This window comes from Anser brachyrhynchus, assembly GCF_964034855.1.
Source record: "Anser brachyrhynchus genome assembly, chromosome: 18".
Classification (NCBI taxonomy): domain Eukaryota; kingdom Metazoa; phylum Chordata; class Aves; order Anseriformes; family Anatidae; genus Anser; species Anser brachyrhynchus.
Genome location: NC_137711.1, coordinates 238,177 through 266,121, shown reverse-complemented (window position 1 = coordinate 266,121; position 27,945 = coordinate 238,177). Strand labels below are relative to the sequence as shown.

General features: G+C 43.0%; 1 protein-coding gene across 8 annotated transcripts in view; it reads left to right on the top strand.

The window, feature by feature from the left end:
- Window positions 1-189: 189 nt before the first annotated feature.
- The window catches only part of ASPSCR1 (ASPSCR1 tether for SLC2A4, UBX domain containing), a 55,927-nt gene continuing 28,171 nt past the window's right edge, over window positions 190-27,945 (top strand). For 2 of the 8 annotated variants that reach the window (XM_080560295.1, XM_080560290.1), the window contains exons 1-6: window positions 6,878-6,992; window positions 8,219-8,299; window positions 12,276-12,376; window positions 21,614-21,671; window positions 22,486-22,559; window positions 23,305-23,743. In XM_080560295.1, coding sequence (XP_080416421.1) covers window positions 6,894-6,992; window positions 8,219-8,299; window positions 12,276-12,376; window positions 21,614-21,671; window positions 22,486-22,559; window positions 23,305-23,743 — 852 coding nt within the window. In that variant the 5' untranslated portion in view covers window positions 6,878-6,893. Of the gene's footprint in view, window positions 420-6,865; window positions 6,993-7,063; window positions 7,120-8,184; window positions 8,300-8,371; window positions 8,531-12,275; window positions 12,377-21,613; window positions 21,672-22,485; window positions 22,560-23,304; window positions 23,744-27,945 lie in introns of those variants that run through there. The other 6 variants (XM_080560291.1, XM_080560293.1, XM_080560297.1 and 3 more) reach the window with 6 other exon arrangements.

Below are 27,945 nucleotides of genomic sequence, written 5' to 3'. Positions count from 1 at the left end.
GGCCGCCCGACGGCGCCGTGTGGCCGCGAGGGCCCGCACGTGCCAGCCCCGGCGGCGGCGGCGGCGCCCCCCCGGCCCCCCGCGCTCCCGGCGGCGGCGGCTCCTCCCCCCCCGGCCCCGTAGGGGCGGTGCCGCCCGCCCCCCACCCGCGGGAGGTGCCGCCCCCGGCCCCCGGGCCGCGCTCTTCCCCGCACCCCCCGCGGCGGCCGGCCCGGGGGGTGCCCAGCGGGCCGCGGCCGGCGAGCAGCGGCGGCGCAGCGGCGGCCGTCGTTCCGCCGGGAAATCGGCGCTCCGCTCCGCTCCGCGCCCGTCGGTGGCTCCAAGCCGGGGGACGCCGCTGCGACGGGAACAAAGGCGAACGAAGCTGCCGCGGCTAAAGTTAGAGGGGACGTTAGCAGAGGGCTTTTTCGCAGGACTCGGTAAGCGTGCGGGCGAGCCGGGCGGTGCGGGAGGATCGCGGGGGGCCGGGGGCGGCGGCCCCCGGCTGGGCTCCTCCCGGGGCCCTCGCCCCGCCCGCCGCCGGCCGCAGCGCTCAGCGCCTCCGAGGGACTTCTTGGTGCCCTTCGCGGCTCGTTAGGCTTATCTTCTAGCGGCTCTCCCTGGTTATTCTCCGCTGTTATGACATTTACAGCAATTAAAGGAAAACAAAAAAAAATCCCTGACAGAAAGTAACGTTAAGTATCTGTTATTAGGACGCCTGTCAACTGTAAGAGCAAAGAACGTCACAGAGATGTTGTAATTACCTCAGAATTCAGTGTTATAAACCGAGGAAATGCAGACTTTAAATAATTCCTTTGTTTAGATATCCAAACGGACAGCTCTTACACTTCAAGAGCACCTGTTGATGGTAGGGTGATGGTTGGACCGGGTGATCTTGGAGGTCTTTTCCAACCGTAATGGTTCTAGGATTCTACAGTTCAACAGCCCTCAAGAGAGGAACAAGGAAACAGGCTGTCTTTATGAGGAAATTTAACCCATCTGGGATCACAAAGGTGAAAATAGTGTATTCTTGAAATAATAAGTGGAGTTTGTTTGTTTGTTTATTTATTTATTTATTGGGCAAGAGTTAAGGCTGTTCAGCTGCTGCAACTACATTTTTTACCGTAGCACGTTTGGACTTTTAAAACATCCTCAGCTCTGAATTTTCTACATGCATAGCTCGTGATTTCACAATAGGATTATCACTTTTTTTTCTTTACTTGTTCAGTTACTCTTATGTACCCAATCCCAGCTCTGTCCTCAGTCAGATTTTTTTTTCTAAATGTTTTATTTAAATGCTGATAGTGCCGTCAACATCTTAAACCAGGAAAAAACGTTAAACTGAAGGTAACCCTCCACTCACACGCCGCGTTCACCCCCCAGTACATTTTTGGGCCCAGCACAATTCTGCATCACTGTATCTTTTACTGCACCACCTTTAAGATCCCTTCCGCACTGGCCACGATAAGTGTGAGCAATTGGTCCCTAGGACCAGCCACAGCAAGTTAGAGAATTTGCAAGGCTGCCAGAGCAGAGGTGCAGCTGGTTAGTTTGCACAGCGTCTGAAGATGTTAATCTGTAGGTCCTGAGTGCTTCGGGATCTCTGGAGTAGTTGGCATAAACAACTCCAGGAGCTCACGCTCCACTAGCTACAGCAAGAAAATGGGACAGATAATGTTGCTAAACTTCACCCTACTTTCTTAAGAGAAAAGGGTGCCATTTGTCACACTGATGGGCTTATGTTCTTGATGTTCGTGTTCCATCTCGTTGGGCAGATCTGGAGTTACTGGACTCTGCAACACGTCGTACCAGCTGATGCATTCATGGGTGACACTGAACGAACCTTAGGGCAGAGAAGCACATGTTAACGTTGCAGATCTTTGGGCTTTTGTCCAAAGAGGGGAAGCTAAGAAGTTAAATAATTCCTGTCTTGGCTTTACAGGGCTCCCTCCAGCTTTCCTGTATCTCTCGTTTCAGATAACTCAGGAGGAGGGTTTCTTTCAGAGTAGTCTTACTTGTCATCCTTCCAAAGTCCAGACAAATGTTCGTATTACTTCTGTCATGAAGGAGGAAGGGGACTGTTAGAAGAGCGTAAGATTGTCAGGGTATGGCATGAGAGACTACTTTCTAACTTCTAGAAAATTCTACATTTAAATCTGGTACAATTTAACTCTGACACACTGAATTTGAGGGAACATCTGAGTGCATGCAGATTTCAGATAATTGTATAATACTATCCATCAGTGCAACGGCTTCACTAAATTTTAGTCCTTTGGTTAGAGACACACTACGTAGATTGCACCCAATAGGGAAGAAAGCTCAGAGAAAGCGGCAAAAGAATTGGACACCTCCTCCACACACTGAAGATTTGGCATTTTTATTGTTAGTATTGATGCATATAGGAGGCCGGCAAGAGATTTTTAACCATTGGGAGTAATGTGAAGGGAGATGCTGTTTTGATTTAGTGCCTCTCAAAATGAAATAGCCTGTATAATATGTTCCAGTATGTCCTAGTATAATTCAGTATTTTGAAGCGTATTGAACTATGCTATACAATGGGAAATGAGACAGTTCTTAAGTTCCCTAGTACTCTGCCAGGACTGGACCTCTTGATGTTTCCCTATCAGAAGCTGAGAGGATTTCTCCAGGAGCCCTGTGCAAGGACTTGTGTTTCAGGTGTTTCCCTTTGGCAGCCAGCATTCTTGCACCTGATCTCAGAAGCTCTGTGGCCCTGGCTCAGTTAGAGTTCCTTGGCTTTATTGGGTCTCAAGTTGATCAAAAGTTGGTCAAAGTGGTGTGAGGGGGATGGTGAGGGAAGAAGACGTAAGTTACCCCACAGAAGGCCACTCACCAACAGATAAAATCTCACTTTTGCAAGGTCATGCTACTTTACCACTATCTCTTCTGCTATCAGTGGTGGGTGGGGGGTAAAGGAACTTCAAGAGGGCAACATAGTCCCTTCCTAGCCTTAGTACAAAGTGATGTGTGGTTGGAAGCACCCAGTTGAACATTACTGGGACTCAGCACAATTAGTAGCACATACCATTAGTAAAGACAGGAAGAAATACTTTACAGTATTGTCATTACTCTGATAAGTAACTATTATGTATGATATTTTGGAACTGTTTGCAAAGTATTTCTAGATGTTCACAGTTAATTTCCTATCCATTTGAAAGAAAATAAGTTTTTTTTTTTTCCCCATGCTTTTTCAAGAAACAAACTTATGCATTATTGTCTGTGTGAGTGTGTGACTGAATGTAAACGTGCATAATTATATTGTGAAATATCTTCCTAATGCAAAGCACAACTGGCTGCCTAAAAAGTGATTTTAGGGAAAGATTGTTCTACAGTTTACTCACTGTAATCACTAACGAAAAGCAATTTCTAAACACTTTTTAGCACAGTGGATGTTGTTTTGCTGAGGCTCACCTGGTAGATTTGCAGGCATGCTCTTGATCCTGACAGTGGCAGAAATCTGAATGGTTGGAGATATTTTCAGCTATTCCCTAATGAGTTCCTATTTCTTTGTGGCACTTTAATGAACTCCAGATTGTAGTTTTCTCCCCCTTCTTTCTCTCCTGATTCTTCTAATTTCAGATAAATATTTCAGATTAGAAGTGGCTCTGGATATGAAGTGTGACCATTAACCTCCATGCAACTCTCTGATTATGATATGCCATTAAAAGCTAGATTCATCTCTCTAATCCAGCCACTTGGAAATTTTCAGCTCAAATTACATTGGTGTTTTTTTAACAGGAGCAACATTTCTTTAAGGGATGTGTCACTCTCAGATGCAAAATAGGAAACAGCTGCCTCTTTCAGACATCAAATAAGAGCCAACCCCATCCAGAAACAAGACCAAATTTTTGGGCTCCATGAAAACCAAAACATATCTTTTTAAACTGAATGGCTGCTCCACCTCAGCAGCTGACATTAACATAGCCTTTTTAACCGTTCCTTTTTCTTCATACCTTCTATTGAAGGTGGAACGACAGGATATTTTTGTTCTGTGTTAAGTACTTGCAGAGCTCTGGGTTTCTACCTTATTTTAAAGACTGAGAACTTGCAAACAATAGCTATTTGTCGCCCCTTTTGTAGGCATGTGAAAGTTTACAGGACGATCTTACCCTTAAGTCCTCATGCCTCTTCACATTATATTACACAGCAAAACGCTCTTAAAATGGCAGGGAATCACAGGAAATATATTGATAGACTTATGAATGTTACAGAGATGGTAGTGGAGAATGATTAGTGATTGTCTTAATAAAAGCTGGGGAACACCAAAGAATAAGTTCTAAAACAAACATAATTAAGTACTTCTGACATGCAGCACAACAGAACTGTGGCACCCATTGCCTCAGGATCTTGTGGATGCCAAAAGCTTAGACGGGCTCAAAACACAGCTGAGCATATTTATGTAAGAAAAATCCAGCAGACATTATTAGATGTAAAGATACAACCTCTAACTTGGGAAGTCCAGAAGGCATGGATTGCTTAAAACTGGAAATTGATACTGGGGAAAATATAATTGCACAGTCTTTGCTGCTCTTCCCAGTCACTGTCAGAGGTAGTGTACTGATTGCTTTGGTATGAGCCAGTGTAGCTGCTCCTGTTAAGACACACTTCTAAGATGTGGGTCTCTGCCCTAGAAAAAAGCATTCTTGAAAGGACAGTAATTCATAACCTCCTTATGCAATCTTTAATGTTAGAGTATGAACAAAGTTCTTCACTACATAAGCTGAAAACTGACAAGTAAAAGAAGGATGGTCATAATACCTCCGTATATAGCTGTCATTATATTCAGAAAGTTTCATAGCTGCTTAGATAAGAGGAAAAAAAAGTGCACTCAGACAACTAGGTATTGACCTACGATTGAAAGTCATTCTGTTGATGTAGTCTAACAAGCTACTAACCAGCTGTTTTGTGGTAGTAACTGGCCAAATACATGCTCCTTGTCCATCCCAGCTGAAGTAAAATGCACCAGCTTAAACCACTTTAACCACCAGACACAGACTGGGATGCTAATACCCTGAATGCAGTAGCTGTATAAGTGATATGACAATGGTACTTCCCAACAGAATGGAAAGAACAAACTCAAAACAAATGCAAACTCAAAACAAATGCAAAAACTTAAAAATGTTTTTAAGTGTTATGTTTAAACAACGTGTTGTACAACAGGACATCCTTTATTACTGTAACTACATCTTATTGAGCAGTAATGGTGTTGGCTGGAGTTGGGAAGCTACATGCATAAGCAAGGAGATGTCTATCCATCGTTAAAATTCCCATTCTTTTTTTCCCTTCTCGTACACTTCTGATGTGGTAAAAAAGAGTAAGTGTTATTTTTAACAAAGGTGTCTATCCTTAAAAAGGTATTTTTCTCTTATAAACCAAGCAAGGCAGACATTTTTGTGGGAGCTAGAGGTGGTAGTGCGGACTTAAGCCTAACACAGATGATACATATAGAAGTATAGGAAATAGTATAGGAAATATTTCACATATGGTAACAACTTAGGTTAAATAAATTCCAGTGGTTACCCAAACTAACTTTATTATTATTATTATTATTATTTTTAATGATAGGAGCAAACAAAGCTGACTATAGTTGACTAACTTTGAGAAAGCCTTCAACACTGAAAAGGTGGTGCTGAGAGCGAAGGGGAAGCTCATAACTGAAGTAACATCTCTGAGAAACTTTATGGCACAAAATGTAAGATAATCTTGATTCCCTAGCTGAAGTAATTCAGTGTACATACCCTCATCTGAACGGATGAGTTTGCAACACTAGTTGCAAGGTGCTCAATGTTTTCCTTTTTTTTTTTTTTCTTTCTTTTTGTTTTGGCCAAAGGAATCAGTTTTCTTAGGCAGTGGGATGCTCTAATTTGTCTTACCACTAGCGTTCTATTTGTGACACTGCGTAGACACTCATTTGACCATGGGCATATAGTAAAATGTTCCCCTCTTCTGAGTTTCCCTCTGAAATCAGTTTGTCACTATAGTTTTTATATTTTGCCAAGGAGTACCTTCCTTTTAGTATAGGTATTTTCAGTCTTTAGCCACCGTCATCACTGCTTGCTCAAGAGGAAAGAGCTGACACCTGCAGAAGAGGATTCTTGCCATACGTTCAGCACACGAGCGCACAGCCTCCCCAGCAGACCCTGCCGGCGTAGGGTGAAGAACCGCTGGCGCACGTGCAGCCCGCTGCACGCGAAGATTTGCTGCTTTCGCGGCGCTGGCGTGCTCAAGGACTTGACCGATCGGAGCAGGCTGCTCGGGACCAGCGCCTTTTGAAGATCTCCAAGGAAGGAGGAGACTCCACGGCCTGTCCGGGCTGCCCGTGCCGGCGCTCCGTCACCCTCCTCGTAAGAGCGCTCCCTGCTGCCGGGCCGGGACCTCCCGTGTCCCCGGTGCCCGCTGCCCCTCCCCGGCTGGGCAGCGCCGAGCAGGGCCGGGCCCCGTCCCCTCTGCGCCTCCCTCGCCTTTCCTTCGGAGCCCCTCGGCAGCGCCCGGGGCCCCCCCGCAGCGCCACCGCGCCGCTCCCCGGCCCGGCCCCCGGCCCCCCCGCTGTGCGATGGAGGGGAAGGCCAGAGGGGCTTCCTCCGCCTTCTCGCTCTTCTTCTGGGCAGCCGAGCAAACCGGCCGTGCCACCAGACGCGTCTGTCGCGCGTCGCTCTCCTTTACTCGCCGGGCACGCGTTACCTCATTTCCCTGCCTTTGTTCTAAGTGCCGCTCGTGCTCCAAGCCCCGGTCGTGCCGGTGGGAGCCAGGAGCCGCTCCGCGCGTGCCGGCCCCGGCCCCTCGGCCGCTCCGGGACGAGGCGGGGCCGCGGCAGGGCGGGCTGCGGGCGGGGGCGGCCCGGGGGCGGCCCGGCCCCGCCCCGGCAGCGCGGAGCCAGCGCCGCGGCGGGCGGGAAGATGGCGGCGGCGGGCGGGGGGGGAGCCGCGGTGTCGGTGCTGGCCCCCAGCGGGCGGTGGGTCACGGTGCGGGTGGGGCCCGGCACGGCGCTGCTCCAGGTGGGTCCGGGGCGGGGGCGGCCGGCGGCGGGGCCGCGGGCCGGCCCCTGACGCCCCTGTTCTCTCCGCAGATCCTCGAGGAGGTCTGCAGGAAGCAGGGCGGCAGCCCCGGCGAGTACGGCCTGAAGTGAGTCTCACCGCGGGGGTCTGCCGGGCGGCTGCGCTGCCCCCGTCCCGGCGCCGTGTCCGGGCCCGGCGGAAGCCTGCCCCGCGCTGCCCGGGGGCCGGGCCCCGCCTGGGCCGCCCGCGGCTGCTCCCCCGCGCCGGGCCGCGCTGTCGGCGCGGCGCCCGCACGGTGCCCCCGGCCCCGGCCCCTCTCCCCTCCCTGCTGCGGACGGCGCCATCGGCCTGAAGCCCGGCCGTGCGGGCGCCCTGTCGCCCGCCTGTCCCCGTTCCCGGAGCGTGGCCTCGTCCCGCCTCGGCGCCCGAGGGCGGCCGGGAGGGCCCGTGTGAAACACGCGTGGGAGCGCTTGCTGCTCGGCGTGGGCGTTCTTGTGGCGGGCGGGTGGGCGGTCTTAGAGCGGCCCAAGGGGTCCTTCAGCTGTTCGCTGAGGCTGGTCTTTGTTTTAGTCACTGCCACAGCTAGGTAGGTGGTGTGCGATAGTACAGGAGGAAATCGTTCACAGTTGCCACTGGGGAGAGAGGGCCGTGCTGTACAGTTAAGGTTATTCTCTAGAAAAGTTATTTTGTTCTAATTAAGCTCTGTGGTTCTTCTAGTGCTGTGTTCCGTTCACTTTTGGGACGCGTGCTGAAATCCTGTGTACCTTTCATGAAAACGCTCCCTTCCCCACCTCACACGCACTTTTGCTAGTTGACAGACTGATAGGGACTCTTCTGTCTTGCCTAGTGTTTTGGCTATACACTTTTACAGTATGAAAATCAAGAGATTATTCATCTCACTGGCAGTAAAACACATTTTTATTTAGTGTTGAATGCAGCATGTGAATAGGTATTCAGTTGTTGTTTATCTCTTAAAACCTGAGTAGGAATACAATTTGAGGGTTTTATCTATGACCTCTACAACTTTTAGCTTTTTTGATAGGCAGTATCATCCTACTCTATGGCTTCTAACCAGCCTGTGGAGAATTCTTTTGCTTCAGACTGGGATGTTGCACTGTTGCCAGTCCCTGAAGTGATCTGAAGGTGGCATATGATGGTTCCAGGTGTCTTCATTTACTGTATTCTTCTTCAGGTTTCAGAGAAGTCTGTTGGATCTCTCTTTACAGTGGAGATTTGCCAGACTACCCAACAATGCCAAGCTGGAGATGGTGCCAGTCTCTTGCAAGAAAGTGGGAATTGGAAATACGGTATGTTCATTTCACAGCGTGACCTGATTTGTTTAGTTTTTCAGACCTGCTGGATATGATCTTGTCATGTCTAATGAGCAGGAGCATGTTCAGGCTTGATCAAAATGCACGAGTGGAAGGCCACCTGAAGAATAGTGGAGGCGTGGTGGAAAAATGGAAGTAGGAAATTAGGAGCTGGAAGTCTTTGCTTACGGTCCGTATGGTGGTGGAGTTCCAGCTATGTGTTGGAGGGTAAGGGGATCTTTTAGGGAGCTGGAAAACTTAATAGACGTAAATGTATAAGATGTTAAAGATCACCGATGACTTTGCTCAGCAGTTGAGTTAGTTCCCTTTCCTTATTTCTGTTACTGTAGCTTGCTTCTGAGCTTCAACTAAAATCTGAAATTCTTAAAGAATTCATGATATGTTCACACAGCTTTATAGTTTTCTCTGACATGTGCTGTGTTTAGCATTGGTCTAATGTTCCTATTTATTATTATTTGCAAAGGACTTATGGATGCTTTGTTCTGTAGGAGTTATTGTCAAGTTTAGGAGACTTAAATCTTTTAATGCACGTCATTCTAACAGCTGGAGGCAGAACTTTTAAAACAATGTGTAGATGTTAATGAGCATAAACATTTTATGTGGTAAAAATGATGTAATGGCAGGTGATCTAGGGGTGCTATCGGTACAGTTCTAATGATAAAGTTATTGACATTTTGCTTATATGCTTGTAAACTTAGGCCAGTGCCAATTATCTCCTATTATTTTATTATCTCCTATTATTTTATATAGAGGCTGGGATTTTTTAGAAAGACTTTTTCTAATGGACTGAATGTGACTTCCGTGACATACTTAGCTTTGAACTGTTGCCCAAAAAACTGATGCAACTGGCAGTCTGAATTTCAGGGCTGGATTCTTACGGAATGGTGATGTCAGCTGTCATCACTCTGCTGTAGCTGAGAAAAATCTAAGGCCTGTATTCAGCACGGAAGAAATCAGGAGGTCATGTTAATGGTAGTATGAAACTACTTAGTTTTGTTGGCTAGTTGTTGATGATGCGACTGATTCCTTTATTAGAAAAATTCCTGTCTCCAGCAGATCACAATATGCAGTCCTGCAAGGACTGGCAGGAGTTGTGGCAGATTACAAACACATTCCTCCAGGGAAAACACTGTAGATTACTTGAGTGTGTGGTGTCTATTTTTATTTCTTGGGGGAAGGATGCAGATTTTGGTGGGGACAAATGAAAACAGATTGAAAGAACGCTTTTGTTGTTCTGTTAGTCTTATGTCCTTCATAGGCTTTTGAATAAGGCTGATTTTTGTGGATTCAAGCAACCATAGTTGACTAGAAACACTAGATTCTATCTAACAGGGATTTTTTTAAAACTCTTCTTTAGACAGGTCAGATAATTGGGAAAATGTAGAGGTAGACATCTTGGGAAAGAAGTCTGAATATTCTCTAAAAGATAGAGATTACATCTGAGGTTCTCTGCTGTCCTCAATCTCTTGTTCAGCTGCTAGATTTTTTCCTTGTGACTTCAGTGTATTCATTTTGGAAGTTCCTTGTTGCTTTCTTCTTGTTGCCATGGGGATTTTTGGTAGAAATTGTCTGAAGAATATGTAGAAGCTGCATGAGCACCTGCTAATGAATGTGGACATTCACATTATAAGTTGGAAAGGCCTAATCCCATTTTTTTTTCTATCACCATATGCAGATGTTTAAGAACTTTATAATTGAACATCCAGAGTTATTTTTTGACATTTTTGATTAATGCACTCTGAAATTGCATGTTAAAATTCGGTGGCTAGGAAGCATTAGTGAATTGCAAGTTGCGCATATAGTCTTCTTAGACTTGATAATAGTTGGTTAGGTGTTCAGTAACTTAAGAAAGATAGTTCTGAACCATGTTTGTTGCTTCTCTGTGTGGATGTGCAAGTATGCTATTTGTTCTGCCTCAGGGAAGTTCTTTTGCATGTTGATGCTTAAGTCAACAGAGCTTTGTGTTGTGTTGGTATTGTACTTTATGAAGCTGCATCAATTCTGTCAGGGCTATTGGAATTCATTTTATATAGCTGTGAAGCCCCTTGCTGTAAAGTTTCAGTTAGTGTAAAACGGAGCCTCTCAGTTGCTTGTGATGATATGTCATTTGGGACTCTTGCATTGGTATTTCTCTGGCTGTGTTTCAGTTCAGGATATGGCATTTTTTTTTTTATCAAAGTCCTCTAAAAACTGGGGTATGTTACTTGAGATCTTTTTTTTTTTTTCCCCAGGGAACATGACTGCCTTTGACACTGTTAAACAGTATATGAGCTGAACAGTGCTAAACGAGCTAATGAATGTTTAGAAGAGCAGATCTCAGACTGTGTTACTGATTCCTAGAGGAGATGTAATCATCCCAGCATTCATCTTGTCCTGAATTCAGTGTAAAACTCATAAGGCTTCCTCCGTTTTTTGTTTTGCTGTGCTGAAACATGGGTTACTAGCAAAACATTGGGGAAAAATTAAACAAGTTTGTGTTGCCATTTGGCAAGCTGTTTATTCTCTTCCCTTTCCTTCCCAAGTTTACCAAATGTACTTGCTACAGTCACTGTCTAGTTTTCAAATTTCACCCTAGACTTTAAAGGCGAATTTGACACTTGCACTGAAACTGTTCTCTTCAAAGTTCCCAGTGACTTTCTCACAGCTGAAGCTCAGAATGAGTGTTGTAACTCTGTCCCCTCTCAGCCTGTCAGATGCTTTTAATGATGTTGAACACCGTTCTGTAAACAAATCCTCTTTTGACCTCAAGGTTTTGTTCTCACCTGTTCCTGTTAGATTTTCTCCAATTGCTTGTTCAAAAGGTCCTCCATATTCCTGCTTACTTTCTCTGGAAACTCTGTAGGCTTTAGTCTGAGTTCTCTCTATTCCTCTGCATCTTCTGACTCTCACTCGCAAATATGCTTGCTTCAAAGTCTGTCAAGCAGCTCTGAAATGTGCTTTTCAACACTACACTGTCCTCTTGTCTTTGAAGCTAAAATTTCAAATTCTCCAGTCCCTTTTGAAGATGGCTAGCCAAACCTCATCCTCAAAATTTCTGAATTTGTGATTTCTCTTTGACTCTGAGTTGATATACAGTCATTGAAGTGAAGATCAACCATAGTGAACTTGTAGTTGTGCTTTTCAGTCTGCACAGACACCGCAATATTTGAAAAATAATGCGACTCCTCTTTTCTCTGTCTTCTGAATCAAGAGCATTTTTTTTATAAGGGCTTCCTTTTTTCTTATCTTTATAGTTACTAGTATTATTGGGAAGCCAGGAGTATAGTTTGTCTTAGAATATTTCATAATCAAATGGATGTTCTCTAGAATTCTTGATGATAATTCATGGAGAAATGAGTTGTAAGGTTTAGAGAAATCCAGAGAATGATGCTGGTCAGGTTGGTGGACGCTTGAACTGCACTGAAATCTGAAAACTGAAATCAGCTGTCCCGCTGTTTCTGTAGGCAAAGATAGTAACATTAACCAGTATCATGCTATGCATTCTCACTGTAAGAGGATATATTACAGGTTGTGCAGCTGAGAGGAATATAACAGATTCATGTGACATTATTAAAGTCGTTATTTTCTAGCAGTGCTGAATGTGTACTGGGGGCTTGGACTCTGAAAGCAAAGCTGTTAATTTCATTCTGCAAATCTTTTTAAATTGAAGTCACACAGTCATGTTAATTTTTCACTGATGTGAGAGGATACTGAATGAATTGCCCAAAGAGAGCTATTTACTAAAGAACTAAAATTATAATATTCGTGGTAGAATAGAACCATTCTAAATATTAACTTCTAAAACAATCATTAAATACTCATCGTTTTTATCTAATGTAATAGTTTGCAGCAAGTGTTTAGAAGAAAGTCACAATTTTTGGTTAGCAGGTTCTAAAGATTGTAGAAATACCGAAGAAAGTTGTAGCAAAGAAATTTTCATTGAATATAAGTATTTACTGTGTTTTTCCTACAGGTTCGGATTGCATTACAGTTAGATGACGGCTCCCGTTTGCAAGATACCTTTCTCTGTCAACAGACTTTGTGGGAACTTCTGAACCATTTTACAAAGACCAGGTGAGCAACACAGTGGAAAAAAAAATACTTGTTTGGATGGGTCTATGTATGACAGTATTTAGTTGTTCTTACAGTGTGTTGTGGTTTAACCCCAGTAGGCACCTAAGCACTGCACAGCATCTTGCTCTCTCCCCCTTGTTCTGTAGTGGGATGGAGCAAGGGAATCAGAAGGCCAGAAGTTAGAAAACGCATGGGTTGGGATAAAGAGTTCAATTTTTTTTTTTTAAATCACTTAAAAAAAAATTAGGGGGGGAGGGAGCATGATGCAAAACACAATTGCTCACCACCAGCTGACTGATTCCCACCCAGTCCCCAAACAACAGCACCCATGGTAAGCTTTCCACCAGCTCGTGGAATACAGTGCCACATGGTATGGAATATCCTTTTTGCCAGTTTGAGTCAGCTGTGCAGATTGTGTCCCCTCCCAGCTTCTTGTGCACCTCTGGCCTCCTTGCTGGCAGGGCAGTATGAGAAAAAGACAAGACTTCAACTCTGTGTAAGCACTGTTCATCAACAACTAAAACATCAGTGTGTTATCAACACTACCTTCATCACAAATGCAAAATGTAGCACCATAGAAGCAACCATGAAGACAATAACTCTATCCCAGCCAACATCACCACACAGTGATCCAACTAAATCATGCAGATTTGTAGAATTTGCATTTCATTGCATTTTTTTCCTTTATAACACAGACGTTTGCCTTTTCTTTGCTGTTTCATGTTTGACAATCCATTGTTTTGTTGCTATTTTGTTAATATTGGACTTGCAGTCTTGGTTCAGGGCATAAACTGGTAACAAACTGCAAAGGCCAGAAAGAAACTATATACCTGGATGTATTGCTGCATCGTTCTTTTATACAAACTTATTTGAAGTCAAGTTACTGCCAGAGCTGACAAGTTAGCCTAGATTATCTTCATCACTAATATTTTTGTGTTGTGGTTTCATGTGGTGGAGGGGATTCTTAAGCAAGTTGCTGTTGCTTTTGGGACTTGTGTAGATCTTCAGGGAAATCTGTAGTTCTCAGCAGGCTAATGTGGAATCTTCAAAAGACTTATTAACTCCTATTTAAATGGAAAAATATTTGGTCTTACATTTATTAAATATATATGTGGGTTAGAAATCTTATTGTTTGAGTCTGGTCTATATTCGTTGTTTTCCTTTGTCTCTAGCTTTGACTTTAAAATGCTGTATTGTTTTGAAATGTCAAACTGAGAAACTTTTCTCTGTAGACAGTTTTTATTTTTTTCATGGCTTGGAAGATGGAGCCTTGAAGCTGTGACAGCCATTCTACTCTGAACAGAATTTCCAAGTTTATTTTTTTTCTATTGTTGTTGGTTTACCTGTCTCTTGATAGTGTCTTTTCAGGTGTTGTGTTTCTAGCTTGCTCTTTCTTTTGCGTTCCTCACCTTCTGTCAGTTGCTCTGCACTTTTTCTAATGTGACTAAACTTGCTTCTGTTGCACTCAATCCTCTTGCTCCTCTGTACAGATGCTGTATTGTGCAACTAGGAACTGGTTTTGTTAATTTCTCGGAACACTTACATACTCATCAATCTACAGAGATAGTGGTGATCTGTGCGAAAACTTCTGAAGTCTCCAAGGCTATGGTGCTAGAAAAGCTATGAAATAAATGGTCACTGGGGAGGGACAGGTGACAGTGCAGTAACATTTCAGATAAGCTCAGTCTTTCAGCGTACACTTAGAGGATGCAAAGTCATGGATTGCCATTTGTAATCTGGGCTGGAGCAATTGACCAGTTATGGGTATGTGTTAGTGTTGGACTACTGTACTAGCATAAACTAATAAATGAAGTTTAAAGTTGCTTATTATGTACTGCAATTGGAATAGCCTAAGAAACACAGTTCTGACTTTGAATTGGTCAAACTTACCTCATTAAGTCAGGGTAGCACTGTTGAGTTGTGTAGCTTGAGTTGCTCTGGAGCTGTTGTGCCTCCCAGGGATGTGCTGTTTGTTTTCAGCCAGCTTAGCTCCCTGAATGGCCCGTACCAAGATCAAAAGAGTGCCTGGTGTTGGCCCAAGGAAGGGAGTTAGGATCATGGTGTGTGTGGGGGGGTGGGGGTGCAGAAGCAGGTCAAAAACATCTTCTGAGTAGCAGCAGTGGATTGAACAGTTACTGCTCACTTCCCACGCTCCTGTCTAACTCCCCTTGTAGTATTTGTGCAGCTTCGTGGGGAATTGGCTTACGTAGCTGATTCGGCTGAAAAATAATATTTTCCCTGTTTTTTTTTTTACTCAAAATTTTGTATCATCATCAGATCTGCTGTGTGGCATTTAAATCTTAAATTGAAAAGGACAGTCTTCATGTAAATACCAGACAGATTCAGATTTTTTTTTTTTTGGAGTAGGAAAGAGGTAGACAAGAGGGGAATGGAGAAACAAAACCTGGGTATATCTTTGGGGTGTTTTAAGGCCTTTCTTGTGCCTTATTACATACTTCGTGCCCTCTGGGAGAAAAGTGCCTGTTGCAGTTGGGGAAGTGCTAGACTGGTGGAGGTTTTATTTGTTACAGGACATTGTAACACTACTAGTCAATATACATACTGCTCTTCTTAGGATTATAACTGCCAATCTGTGCTAAGTGTTATTAACTTCAGTTCACAAGACACAGCTGTTCTTTTCTGCCCTCTGGAAGCTGAGCTTAGATGTTTGGATGGACTTTGTAGACTTTTGATTAAAGTCAACAAGCAGCAAAGATGCTGTGTGTGACTTGCATAACAAGCTGGACCTGTATCCATCCGTATAGATTTCAGGGGTTGTGATGCTTTCCAGTATGTATGGATGCAGTTGACTGACTAGTCAACTAGTTGTTGACTTTTGCTGAATCCTTCCCTTGAATTTCCAACCAAAGATGTTTTCCTGGAATGCTCAGCTGCTGTAAGTGCGTGAGGGGAAGTATTCTAAATCCACTGGAATTTCCCCCGGGTCTCCAGCGTCCATCTTGGCTAATTGGGTCTGAAGAAGGTCTGGAAGCTATTGTAAATCTGCTCCTCCTCTCAGCGTGCGGCAGTCCTTGCACAAGATGTTTACAGGCCCTGTCAGATCACTACATGAAGGAATCTAATCTGCCTGCCGTTCCCCTTCTGAAGAACAGCACATCAAAGAAGTGACAGTGTGTTTGATGTGTGTGCTTGCCTCAGTGAGTGAATGTAATGGATTAACAGCAGCTGGAGGAGGAGCCTGCTGGCTTCCAAGAGTTATACAAAAATAAGTCTCCCAGGGATCTTTGCTTGGAGTCTGTTCTGCACAGACTTGGTTGAGGGCACAAGTGTTTTAGACCATTTTAGCATGAGGCCTGGGAGAACTGTTGCTTTTCAGTCTTCCACTCTTACTTCTGTGTCAGCTTCAGCAGCTTTGTTGACTTTTACATAGAAGTGATTGCAGTCTGGACCCTGGAAGACAATTTTGACAATGGCTATGACTCTGCTGTTTTTGTGGTATTATTCATTAAGTTCAGATATCTGTCATATATTCTCAAAAGGCTGTTTAATCAAACGGTTCCTTGGATTGACATGGAAAGAAATTTTGGGAAGGTGAATGGAGCTATGTTACATAAGTCAAATTGTTTTGCTCTCTTATGGGTCTCTTGGGTAAGGATGTATGTTTATTCCATTGTGCCCTCAGCTTTTCTCCTCCTAAATTCTGATCATCCACCTTTAATGATAGGCAACCTGAGGTTTAAACTTCATTACTGTGGGCTGCTTTTGTCTGCCCTTTTCTGTGATTTCAGGGAGAAACTGCAACCTATAAAGAGTCTGAACTGTTTCCTCCACGTCTCAGCAGTCCTTTATTTTTTGTGCATTTTTGTCAGGGATTTCAGGGATTTCTATAGGGATATAGGTGATCCTGATTGCAAACAAAAACATTTAAAATAAGGTAGGGATGACTAGCCCTACTGGGTTGTCTGGAAAAGTCTGAGCACACATAGCCTGTTATGGTGCGCTAAAGGTAGTCTCTTAGGTGCTATTTTGCTCCAAACTTCCAGTTAGGGGACAAGGGTTTGTTTGTTTGTTTGTTTATTCTTCTCCTTCCTCTTTCCTCATCAAATGTTAGCCTTTGGAGCTTAGTTACTGCTGCAAAAGGAGTAGGGGAGGTAGGAGCCTGGGTCTTGAGTTACAAGGTAAAGCTCAAGGATCACAGCGTGGACATGCGTTATCTAGCACAGCACTCTGGCAAGGTTTGCCTTCCTTGCCAGAGTGTAAGCAAAGCCCACCCATTATTGGAGTCTTTTTTTTTTTTTTTTTAAATAGGATTGGAAGCAGAAGTGACAGCTGCAAAATGCTTCTTGAGTTGAGTTACTCAGAGGTTTGTGATAGCCTGAGATGTGTCCTATATGCTGATGTTTTGCTGCCATTGCTTTGAATACACTAGCAGTTGCAGGATTTATAAACACAGCTTCAGGTAGGATCTTCCTGCTGTATGGGAGGATGCCTGGAATAATGGAAGCAGCTTTCCTCCCAACTTTGGCAGTAGTTTCAATTACTCCAGTGTCTGAGTAACAGCAGATGAGGGGTCACGTAGGAATAGTCATACTGGTGCAAATAGTTGTTCATCTGCTACAGATTGATTCCTACGGAGCATTGTATATGGCTTTCTATCCTTGACAGAGTATAACTGATTGCAGTACTGCACATGGTGGCAACCTATTTTTTTTTTTTGATCATTCATCTAGAAGGGTAATTGTTTTTCATAATCCGAAGATTGAATGTAATAGCTAGGATGCTCTGGGTTTGTCTGTCACTTCCTGCATGGTAGCATTTGATGCATTGGCTTGGAGAAGTGTATTCCCCCCCTACATAAAATAAAAAAGGTACCTCAGTACTGAAACCATTCTGATCTGTTGCAGCTGGTCCCATAGTAGTTCTCAGCCCCTCACTTCCCTGAATGAGACCCATCCCTCAGGACTGGTTTTACAGGTTGCTTTATTTGGATTTATTGAGTCTAGCAAGTGGAGCTTGTCAGTTTTGTTGTGACTTGCCTTGTCCCGTATTATCATGCTGTTGCATACTTTATTTAGAAAGGCGTAAGTTTTAACCTTTAGATCAAGGCTGGAGATAGACTGTTATAATAAAAGCAAACAGAAATCTGAATTCTGGCCTGTGCTTAACAGGTTTGCTCTCCCACATCCTCCATCTGGAACTCTTTGATGTGCTCTTGCTCTTGAGGATTACTCAAGGATTGAGTATTGTTTTCCAGATGGTGTGTTCAATTCTGAGTGACTCCTGATTCCAGCTACTTCACTTATATTTCATTGAAGCTGCATTTTTAGTCTAAATGTAAATGTCCTTGATGAATTTTTCTAGAACGTAATGGCTATATCCTTTTGTTTTTCTGCTCTATAGTCTCACTGGCTCCTTCCCTGATCATTTTTTCTTGTCACTTTGTACTGGGCTAACGAGATGCATGTTACATTCGATGTTTTGCATAATATTTTATATATATTCTTCTGAGCTGCTAATCTGTGATCTATTTGGACAAAACAGAGAGACTGCATAAGGTATTGACAAAGCTAATGGTGTTATGTAACTCCAATTGAACATTATGACGATACTTAAGATTATAGGAGCCACTGCACTGAAAATAGTATTTTGTGTTTGGGTACGCAGACTCATCTTCTGCTGTGCACGCAGATTGATAGTGTGCTAAGGGTTATTTTACGTCCTTCTTACCTGGATAGAGAATCTTATTTCTGTCTTAAGATGGTCTTTCTGTAATAATGGTTATAAATAATCACCTTTGTGTTGGGTTTATTGCATGCCTACTTGTGGTCTTAACAGCTACCAAGTAGAAAGTTCTCTAACAACAGTAGTCAGCGTGGCCACAGCACAGACATACTCCGTAATGTGCAGAGTCAGTTCAGGAAGTGACACTTCAGAGTCACTTGGTTGACTGAATGGATTTTGGCTACTGTTTAAGTGATCCTTTTCCTTCATAAATCTGGGAGATAATTTTGTGACTGGGAATATTGTAATTTAAACATGTATATTTTGGGGTGCATGATGCTGAAAGCAGGATGTTTTAAATAACAAACTCAATTCATTTAACTCCTTTGTAGGAAAAGTCAGAAGGAACCCAGGCTCGATCACTGATTCCCTTTTCTTACAGGCTTTCCCTGTTCCACCCCCCAGGTATGATGCTCGCAAATTAAAGCACGAGACAGAGAATGAGTCAGACAGGTCCAGAAGGTAGTTGTCAGTGGTACAAAATCTAGTTGGAGGCCAGTAATAAGTAGAATGCTGCAGGGCTCGGTGGAGGGTCCAGTCCTGTTAAACATCTTGATTAATGATCTGGGCAATGAAGTAGAGTGCACTCTAAGCAAGTGTGCAAATGACACGAAGCCGGGGAGAATGATGGATTTCCCAGAGTCATGCTGCCATCCAGAAGGACCTGGACAGGCTGGAGAACGGGACTGACAAAAACCTCATGAAGTACAGCAAGGAAACGTGCAAAGTCCTGCACCTGGGGAGGAACAATCCCAGACAACAGGATGTGCTGGGGCCCCCGTGCAGCTTGAGCAGGGGTGTTAGACCAGAAGACCTCCAGAAGCCTCTTTTGTCCTCAACCATTCTGTGATTCTGCGTCCCTGAAGGTACAGGTGATAGGTATGAGTAATGTGATAGATGTAATTGGTCTGAGTAGATGAATGTTTTATAAGCATATTTAACAGAATGTGTGTCTGTGACTGCTTTTGCAGAATTGCAAACAGTGCAGAGAAATGATTGAAATAGATCTTTCTAAAACTTCTGATTTCTAGAGGGAAATACTGGAGTGCTTTCAGGCTGCCAGGGCCTTGTAGATTTTGCTTTTTTTCTGTGAAGTGTACTGCAATCACTAGAATCAAATAACTGAGGAGACAGTTAAGTGCGAGAATTTACATAATGCTCTAAATAAGTCATTTGCAAAGTTATGTTTGAATTTAGTAGTAACACAGGTGTAATAGCACATAAAATGACAAGTTGACTCAGTGACTAATTCGGCCTCTTTTGTTCGAGGTCTCAGGAGATGAGCAAGGATGTGACTGTCAGGTGGATTTCATTAGCTGATTTGTAGAGTGGTGGATTCTGTTAGTCATAGGAGTTGCGTTGAGTGTTTCCTGGTGGGGTGAGGCATAGGAGAGAGCTTGGTGGTCTCCATCCAGTGTAGTCTGCTGTTTAGAGAAGCAGATAATAAAGAAGATTAACCTTTAACATTTAGTATTTTCCTATTTTATGTTAACCCATTCAATTTTAATTTCTTCAGTTCCCTGGCACACTGCTTTGCCTTTCTGATTGCAGGTTGAATCCTAGGGGTTCAAGTTTTATGCATTGTTTTTTTCTTTTTTTTTTAAATCTTGGATGGATGAATATAATTGTTGTTTATATTTATTTGGATGAGCATTCTATCCTGAATCACTACTTGTTGTGCTGGTTTTCCTCCCACAGAATAATCCACCATCAACACTTATGTTTGGTGTGCTGTTTTTTTTCTCCCACAAGATAATACACTATTAATGCTTGTTATTTTTTGTTCCTGAGGGGGAGAATTGGATTTGGAAAGAATACAGATTACAAGAAGAGGCTTTTTTTTGGTTAAAGCTATGTCACTCATTAAGTGGAAAATCTGCTTCACAGCTTCTTGTTTAATAACGGGAGAAAAAAAAAAGCAACACAATCCTTCCATCTTTAATCGTTCTTTCAGTTCTCTAAATTGTTTTCTGCACAAATTAAATCCTCCATAGTGAAGCTGGGAGATACCTCAAGGTAGGGCACATGGTTCACTTCTGCCATGATGTTCCCAATGGCATCAGATGATTCTTACCTACAGTGGAAGAGAGGAGTCATAAACCAATTCTAGACTACAGAGCCTGATCACTCCGTATAAATCAAAGGGGTAGACTGTACCCTCCTAATTGTAGGCTTGGGGCCAAATCAGCTCCTGTAGTAGAGGTCAGCATCTGCAATGATTCTTTCTTAGATTGAATGCTGATACTATTGGAACCAGACTTGGTTCCAATTCCAGAGTAAAGTACTAAGGCACTTACTAGCTGCCTGTCCAAAATTCTGGTCAGGGACTTGTTAATGCTTACAGTGGTGGCTTCTCCAGTAATGAAAAGATGCAGAGAGTGTGTGGCAATTATCTGATTAGAATTTAGAGAGGCTTGTGACAAAACTCCAGGTTGATACCGGAATAACTGATCTCTGATAGGATTCTGAATTAATGAGGGAGCCGAGTCATCTTCCATATACGCCTTCACATTTCAGTGATGCAAGAACGCGCACGCTTCTGCACGCAGCGGGCACTGCTGAATGCATGAATGATCTTGGATGGATGAAAACTGAGACTTGCAGTGGTAGATTGTGATTGTCTTTTTCCTTTCCATGTTTGATCAAATGAATATGTAATAAAGCTTCTCTTCCCCTTGAATGCCGCAGAATTGCTTATCTTGAGGAAAATGGGAAGAGTAGTATCTTTTTAAGAGTAGCACTTTGGGGCTGTCTTCTTCACAGCCCTGAACTGGTTCTCCCTCTTCTCTGTGCTGTGAATCCTTCACTTATATCTTCCTCTGCAGATGGCCTGTCATCAACTTGCATCATTGCCTCACTGGAATGCTCACCTGTATGCTTATCTTCACTTTTTCTAGAGCAGCAGCCTTTTCTTTGACTTTGTTTCGTCCCTAGTCTCTAAAATCTAAAAGTTTCTGCTGTTTGTTGTTGTTGTTGTTTGTTTTAAATCTTTCTGATACTAAGACAAGCAACCTCTTTGTTCTCAGATTATTTGCTTCAGAGCAGTATTTCATTCTGTTCTGCTGCTGTGCATACATGGGAAGAAACTGACCCTTCCCTAAAGAAAGTACAGTCTATACAGTCATAAACTATTGAACTTAGATAAGGGCTTAAAAAGAGCAAGTACTAGTCATGTTACAGATTGGGCACTGAGGCACACTAAGAATGGTGTTGAATTTAGCTTGTAAAATCGGCTCATTTCAGAATTACTTGAAGAATTATTTCTCCTTTATTTTTCAACTTGCCAGGAGCTGTGTTTAAGGAACAGTGAATATACCGGAGCAAATTCTTTACTTAATTTCTAATACCGATTCTGTGAAGTGTGTAACGGCTGTTGCTGGAGTAACAGGGAGGAGAGTGATGCTAGCTAATTTTGCTTCTTACTATTTCTCTACGTTGGTTTTGGAAGGGATAGGCTGCTCTACAGATGCTGCAGTATTTTGCTGTTTATTGCAGGGAGTTTATGGAACAACACGGTGAATTCTGTCCAGTCTGTATTTACATGCGAGATGAGGTAAGTCATCAAAACCTTCTTAACCGTCTCTTCTTCTATCCCTAAAATATAAGGAAAACTTAGCTCCACTTTCCAACCTGGAAAGTGTTTCTTTTGAACTTTCTTGAGAGGGGAAGTAGAAAAATGTTGGTCTTTTGAAAGCCTGACAAGTCTGTATGGAAAAAAGCTTTTTTGGAACATAACCCAGAGCCGTTTAGACTTCTGAGCCCATAAAATGAGCTCAATGACTTGTTTGTGTTTTTCTTTCCAACTTCTTTTAAAGCTCAAGAGTCAAAACAGTGGTTTCATTTTAATAAATATTTGCTTTCCTCCCTGTTTTGATCTTTTGCTGTTAATGTTTTGTTTAAAATTTTGTATGTGTGTATTATGGAATTCGTTCTCCCTAGCTGTCCCCTTCACTTCCCACTGACCTCTGTGGACAGATCGTCTTTATTCTGGAACGGGTCATTACAAGCAGATGGGAAGTGTATGTAATGAAATCAGCTGTCTTCTAGCTCAGAGATGTTGCCTGTGATTTAACTGCTGACATAAAAATAACGCTTTGCCGAGGTTAAATCAGATTTGGATGTACACATGGGACAGAAGCATATATAGGTCATCTTCAATGAAGATCCCTTAGTAAGCAGTGAATATGGGAAAGCCAAACAGGTGAATACAGATGTATTCAGGTCTCATTTCCAACTGCAGAGTGTGCTGTGAGTTGTTTCTGGTGCTGTGTGATGATTATCTTAATATAGGCTTCACTCTAGAAAGAGGTCTTTAAATGCTCTCAGATAGACAGTTAATATATATTTTTCCTCTGTTTTTGTTACAGATCTCAGGAAAAGATGAACTAGAGAAGACAACACTGAAGTCACTTGGTCTGACTGGGGGCAGTGCCATCATCAGGTTAGGAGGAGAAAAGTTTGGGCTCTTTATTTTTCATTTTCACTCTAGTGGTGAATTTGTTTTGTTTCAAGTACCAAAAAAATGCATGAAAATAATTCAAAAAGACAAACATCACTGCACTTGGTAATTGTCTTTGCCTGCTTATCTGAAACTGCTGCCCACATGTGCTTCCCACAGCTACAGATGCTGGCACTGACCAGTCATGTGCAGAATAAAGGGAATTGTTTGCTTCTTTTCTTTTTCTTTTCTTTCTTTTTTTTTTTTTTTTGGGGGGGGCGGGGCTTTTATGGGTGCCCTTTCTTCTTTTCTTTTTTTTTTTGGTTTGTTGTTTTTTTTAGCTCCCAGTCCCTGCAGTGCCTCCTGCTGATTGGGATCATGAGGTGGGGAGTAGTCAGTGACAGGTTTTCTGTGATCATCTAGCCAGTTTTTTATAATATATACAGAAGGTGGGAGTGATTAAAAACAGTGTTTTACAGCTGACTTTTTTTTTTTTTTTCCCTGGAAGGCAATTTTCTTCTCTTCCTGTGGGGGTAATTCCTGTTTTTTGGGGGGGGGGGGGGGGTAATTCCTGTTTTTCTTCCTCCTTCCTCCTAACTTCAGAGCAACTGCAACTTGTTCTTTGTAACTCTGGAAGAAACAGATTATTAAATTATGATCTAGCTGTCTCCTTTGTGTCTTGGTCATGTTGAGAATTGGGAGGACAGTACTTATGATAATCTTTTTTTTTTTTGGTGTTGTCTTTAAGGGTTGTCATGAAGAAATGCAGTTTGTCTGGTCGGGAAGAAGCTGCAGATGCCATGACGCAGTGTAATGAGCCAATGGTGAGGCCAGGCTCTATCAGAGGAGCAGAGAATGTGCCCTTACCTCAAATGCACACGTTCCCAAAGGACTTGGACCACAAGGATGTGGCCTCATCTTTAAACTGTTGCACAGACAATCAAGGCTTGATTAGAGAACCTAATGCCAGTGTGGAGGAGTTGTCTCCTCCCTCAGAGCCCAAGTCTACCCCATTCGTCCCTTTTTTTGGAGATGGACAACGTCTGGGGGACACTTCTGTGGCTACACCACCTCTTGGGTTAGATAAGCCATCTTCAAAGCTGCCAGCAACTTTTTCTAGCCCTGGAGGCCCTTCTGAGCCAAAGAAATCTAAGAACAGCCAAGAGCTGCAGAATGAGCAAGAGCAGGTAAGGTAAAATTTGTTTGCAGTGAGGGCTTTGTATCATGCCTTGCCCTAAGTGTGGAAAGACGTTTCCATATTTGAGATGTCGCGTGGTTCTTCCCTCTCCTCCCCACAATTTATCATTGGATGCCTTGGTGACATATAGTTCTGCCAAGTAAGTTCAGTAACTTGCATTTTGGTCTGTTTATTGTAGGATATATGAAAGATAGGAATTTATGAATTTGGGCACTGTCCAGAGGCAAGCAAAGCTTTGAACCTTGAGATATCCTTGGTGATTGGTTCTAACGCAAGCAACACAAGTGCATTAGAAACAGCCCAGAAGAGCTTCGATTTCTGCGTCAAATTTCATGAAAAGCTAAATGTCTTTAAAAAATGCCCACTTGTCACCTGAGCCCTGGTAACTTGGCTTTTTTTTTTTTTTAGTTGCTATCTACTATGTAATTTTTCTAAAGGTGAGCAGAGTTTGTCCAGACTTCTGTCTTCTATTACTAAGAAAGTGCTTGCTGATTGTTGTGACTGACTTGCCCTCTGAATGATCTGGGAGATGCAAGTCTGGTAGAGTTTTCCACATGGGAAGGGATAACCTTTCTAGCTCATTGCAGGATTATGTCCTAGGAGGAGAAGTGGTCTTAACAGATTTGCTGCAACTTGATCACATACTTCTAAGATCTGAGAAGACAGTTTCTAACTCTTAGGTTGTAAGGTGTACTCTATTTCTCATCTAAGATGTTCCGTGGAACACTGAACTTCATAGTAAAGCAATTGTAAAGGCAGCGTCCAATGCTGGTGGTTGTTAACATCTGCTTCCTCAGTTCCTTCTGCCTGTGGTCACTCCAACTTACCGTTTAACTGTTGGTGACGCGCAGTGGATTGTAAGGCCCACAGATGTAGGAAAGGAATTTTTCAGCTACAGTTGCATTGCTTTTGACAAAATTTAGCCATTCGAAAAATGAGGTCTGGGTATCTTCTCTTCCTTTCAGTCTAGCCATTCCTTCTGTGAGTCTTAATTTTCTTAGTATTGCAGGTGATACAGAAACCTTCCTTCCTTTTCCCTACTTCTGCTTGCATATAAAAGTATATTCTGTCTTACTTTAAAATATCTCGCTTCTTAAATAAAGTCTACCTCTCTTTAACCCTTTTCCCGAGAAAGACAAATTGTGTATCTGCATTGTTGGTGTCTCCAAATTAAAAATAAATCAGTTAAAATTAAAAATGCTTTAACCCATACGTAGATACCAGAACTGATGGCTCAAGTGCTATGTTGTTGTTACAGGATGTCTTTGAATGATGTCAAATATACTTTCTGTAGGTCAGCTATGTGAAATTGAATGCCCTCAGCAAGGATGGATATGTCTGACAAGTAGCATAGAAGAAAGTACCAGAGATGTTAATAATGTATCCTTGTTAAGTTGTGAATTTGTGTGTTGGGAGTTTCATGTCCCGGGTTCTCTGTGACCAGCTCCATCCCTTGTCCCTTTACTGCACACATCACCAGGGCTGGATTTAATCTTCAGGGATCTCTTCTATTTCCCAGTTTTTAGTACCTCCTAGAGTTGGAGTTTGGTGTTTATCTTTGGTTCTGATCCAGCCAAGGGATCAAACAAAGGAAAGCCATACGCAGGAAGAAAAGACGCCTGATAAGGTTCCAAGGGCACTCAGTCCAGGAGGAATTTAAGAAGGCTATGTGTATGCCCTCTCACTGATGTAGAGATTCTACCTTGGTTGACTTCTTTGTGGTTGCAGTCCATTCTTCATGAGTTTCTGAATCGTTTAGCTGGAGAAGCCAGACCCTGGAAAGACTCTGGAACAGTTACAAACGTAGCAGAAAGAGGCCTTGCCAACCCAGTGGTGAATGTTTTAGTATATTAGAAACATGTTTGGGTCCATTTAATCAGTGTTGTTTAACCTTTTGGAACAGACTCTGAGTGTGGAGTCCTGAACAGTAGGCTGGGTGATTTGTCCACTGTAATGCATTGCTTGCTTCAATCACACTCTCACCTATGAATGATTTGTAAAGGAGGAGTTTCAATTGTGTCTGAACAGGAAGGAAGGAATGGTGCAAGTGTTAGGTGTTATTTTTCACCAGCCTTGTTGTCTGCACTTCTCCATACGCTGACTGGAGAGACAGAACTAATTTTATAATTTTATTGGCTACAGCTTAATGTGAAGTTGTGCTGATGGTCACAGAGCTGAACCGTGGTGGCCTAGGGACTCTTGTTTGTGATCCAGCATCGTTCTCAGAATTGCAGTCCAGTTCAAACCACTTAGAGGCACTTCGGGAGCCAGCCTTCCTTCCAGTTTGAGAACAGTTTTGGAAGCAGCTGCAGATTCTGTTGGGGGGGGTCTGCCCTTGTGTTAAACAGCATGTGATTTTGACTGCTGCTTTCAAGCCCTTTGATCTCTGGTGCTTTTGCTGCTGATTGATTACATTTTGTTCCCTCCTCCATTCCTGCCATCCTCTGCTCTCAGCAGCAACAGCAGAGCAGGGCTAGCCACATGGCATCTGCTTTTTGTCCCTTTTCAGTCCTGAGGAAAAAACAAAACAAAACAAATTATTTTTAAACATCAAAGGTCCATTTTTGTAAAAGAATCTTCCCATTAATGCTTTGCCTGTGTGTGGTTTTTGGAGCTGCAGAGAGGCTGGATAAAATCTGTGCTGGCGTCCCTTCATTTCTTAGGATAAAGATGGTTTACAGACAGCTGCATGCTGACTTTGATGTCAGAACATTAATTATTAGAAGGTAACTTTACACCAGATTCCCCTGGAGATTAGAGCTCCCTGAGGTGGTGGGGAGGAGGTAGGTCTGCAGGGAGAGCTTACTGCTGTGGAAAGCACAATAGCCGCCGCTATACTTCAAATTAAAGAAGGGTTTTCCTCAGCTTACCTGCTTACTTGGGGCCAGGATAGTGACCTTAGACTGAACTGCATTCTTTCTAACACCTAGCTGTATTGCATAGACTGCAGTTACATCAATTGCCTGGTAGACACTGTTGTGAATAGATGGCTGCAGCAGCTGGTGAAAAGCATGTAATGTCTCAGCTTTGGTAGAAGTAGAGACTTCGAAGGACTGATATTTTGGGAAGGTGACAAACCGTAATGCAGCATCTTTGACTTCTGAAAAGTATTACTGACAGAAAGATAACAGCAAAATGCATAGATTTCCTTCCTTCCAAGTTACATAGTGAAAGGCAGAAACTGTCCTTATAGTGGCCATCTTTTATTACAAGAGAGAGCTAGCTACCTGTTGTCACTTGAAAATACCAGATTGGAACTGGAAAGTGAGTTGGTCTACCTGGTAGAGTCCTTTTTGTAAATAGCCATGGGAAGGTAGCTTTCATATTCTGCCTGTACTTCAGTGTTGTTGCTGAGGCTTTAAAGCAAAGCTGTAGTGAGAGTACTTAGATTGGGAGAGACCGAATTGGAATAGTTAAGTGAGTAGATGGTAATGGATAAAGAAACGGGATTTTTTCTGATTGCTGGACTCTGGGCAAGGAAATGGTGGGACAACCTCTTTCTCTCTGAAGTGTTTCTTATGTCTGTAAGGAGGTGAGATTTATGGTTGGTTCCACTGGGTGTGAAATACGTGGCAGGAAGAGTAATATGATGTGGCAGACTTTGCATCCTCAGAGGCGTTATGGTTATGTCTTTTCATTGCAAAGTAGTGCCTAGTAGACACCTTGTGCTGCTCTTCTCTGATCAGACCTTGTCATGTAATTCTGAAATTGAGTTGCAGAAACATTGAAAAACAAGCTCAGAACACCTCCATCATTTTCCACAAAAACTCAATTGTTACAGCTCTCTCCAGAATTTTCACTGTTGTTAGGGGTTAGCTGAAAATCTAATATTAGGAAATTCTTACTGTAGTTGTGTGTTTTTGCAGTCTAGTTAGATGTAAACAGATATGCTTTTTCTTCTGTATAGAAGAAAGTGTGTTCCTTCATGTTAAGAGGTAGCTAAGTTATGTGCCAGTTTGGAAGCTAATATAGTCAGCATTCAGCGTTGGCTGGGGAACAGAAGAAATTACACAGCTACATTTCAGCTCCTAAGTCTGTGTCTGTGCCGGGCCACTGTAGGTATGTTGCAGAGAATTAAACAGGCACATCTTGGCTGAATATAATTTGGAGGGCAAGAACAGGGCGTTTCTGTCTAGGAAGAAGTAGTTCTGTGTCACAGCGTGTGCGTAGTGCTGCTGGGCTGAGTGACTG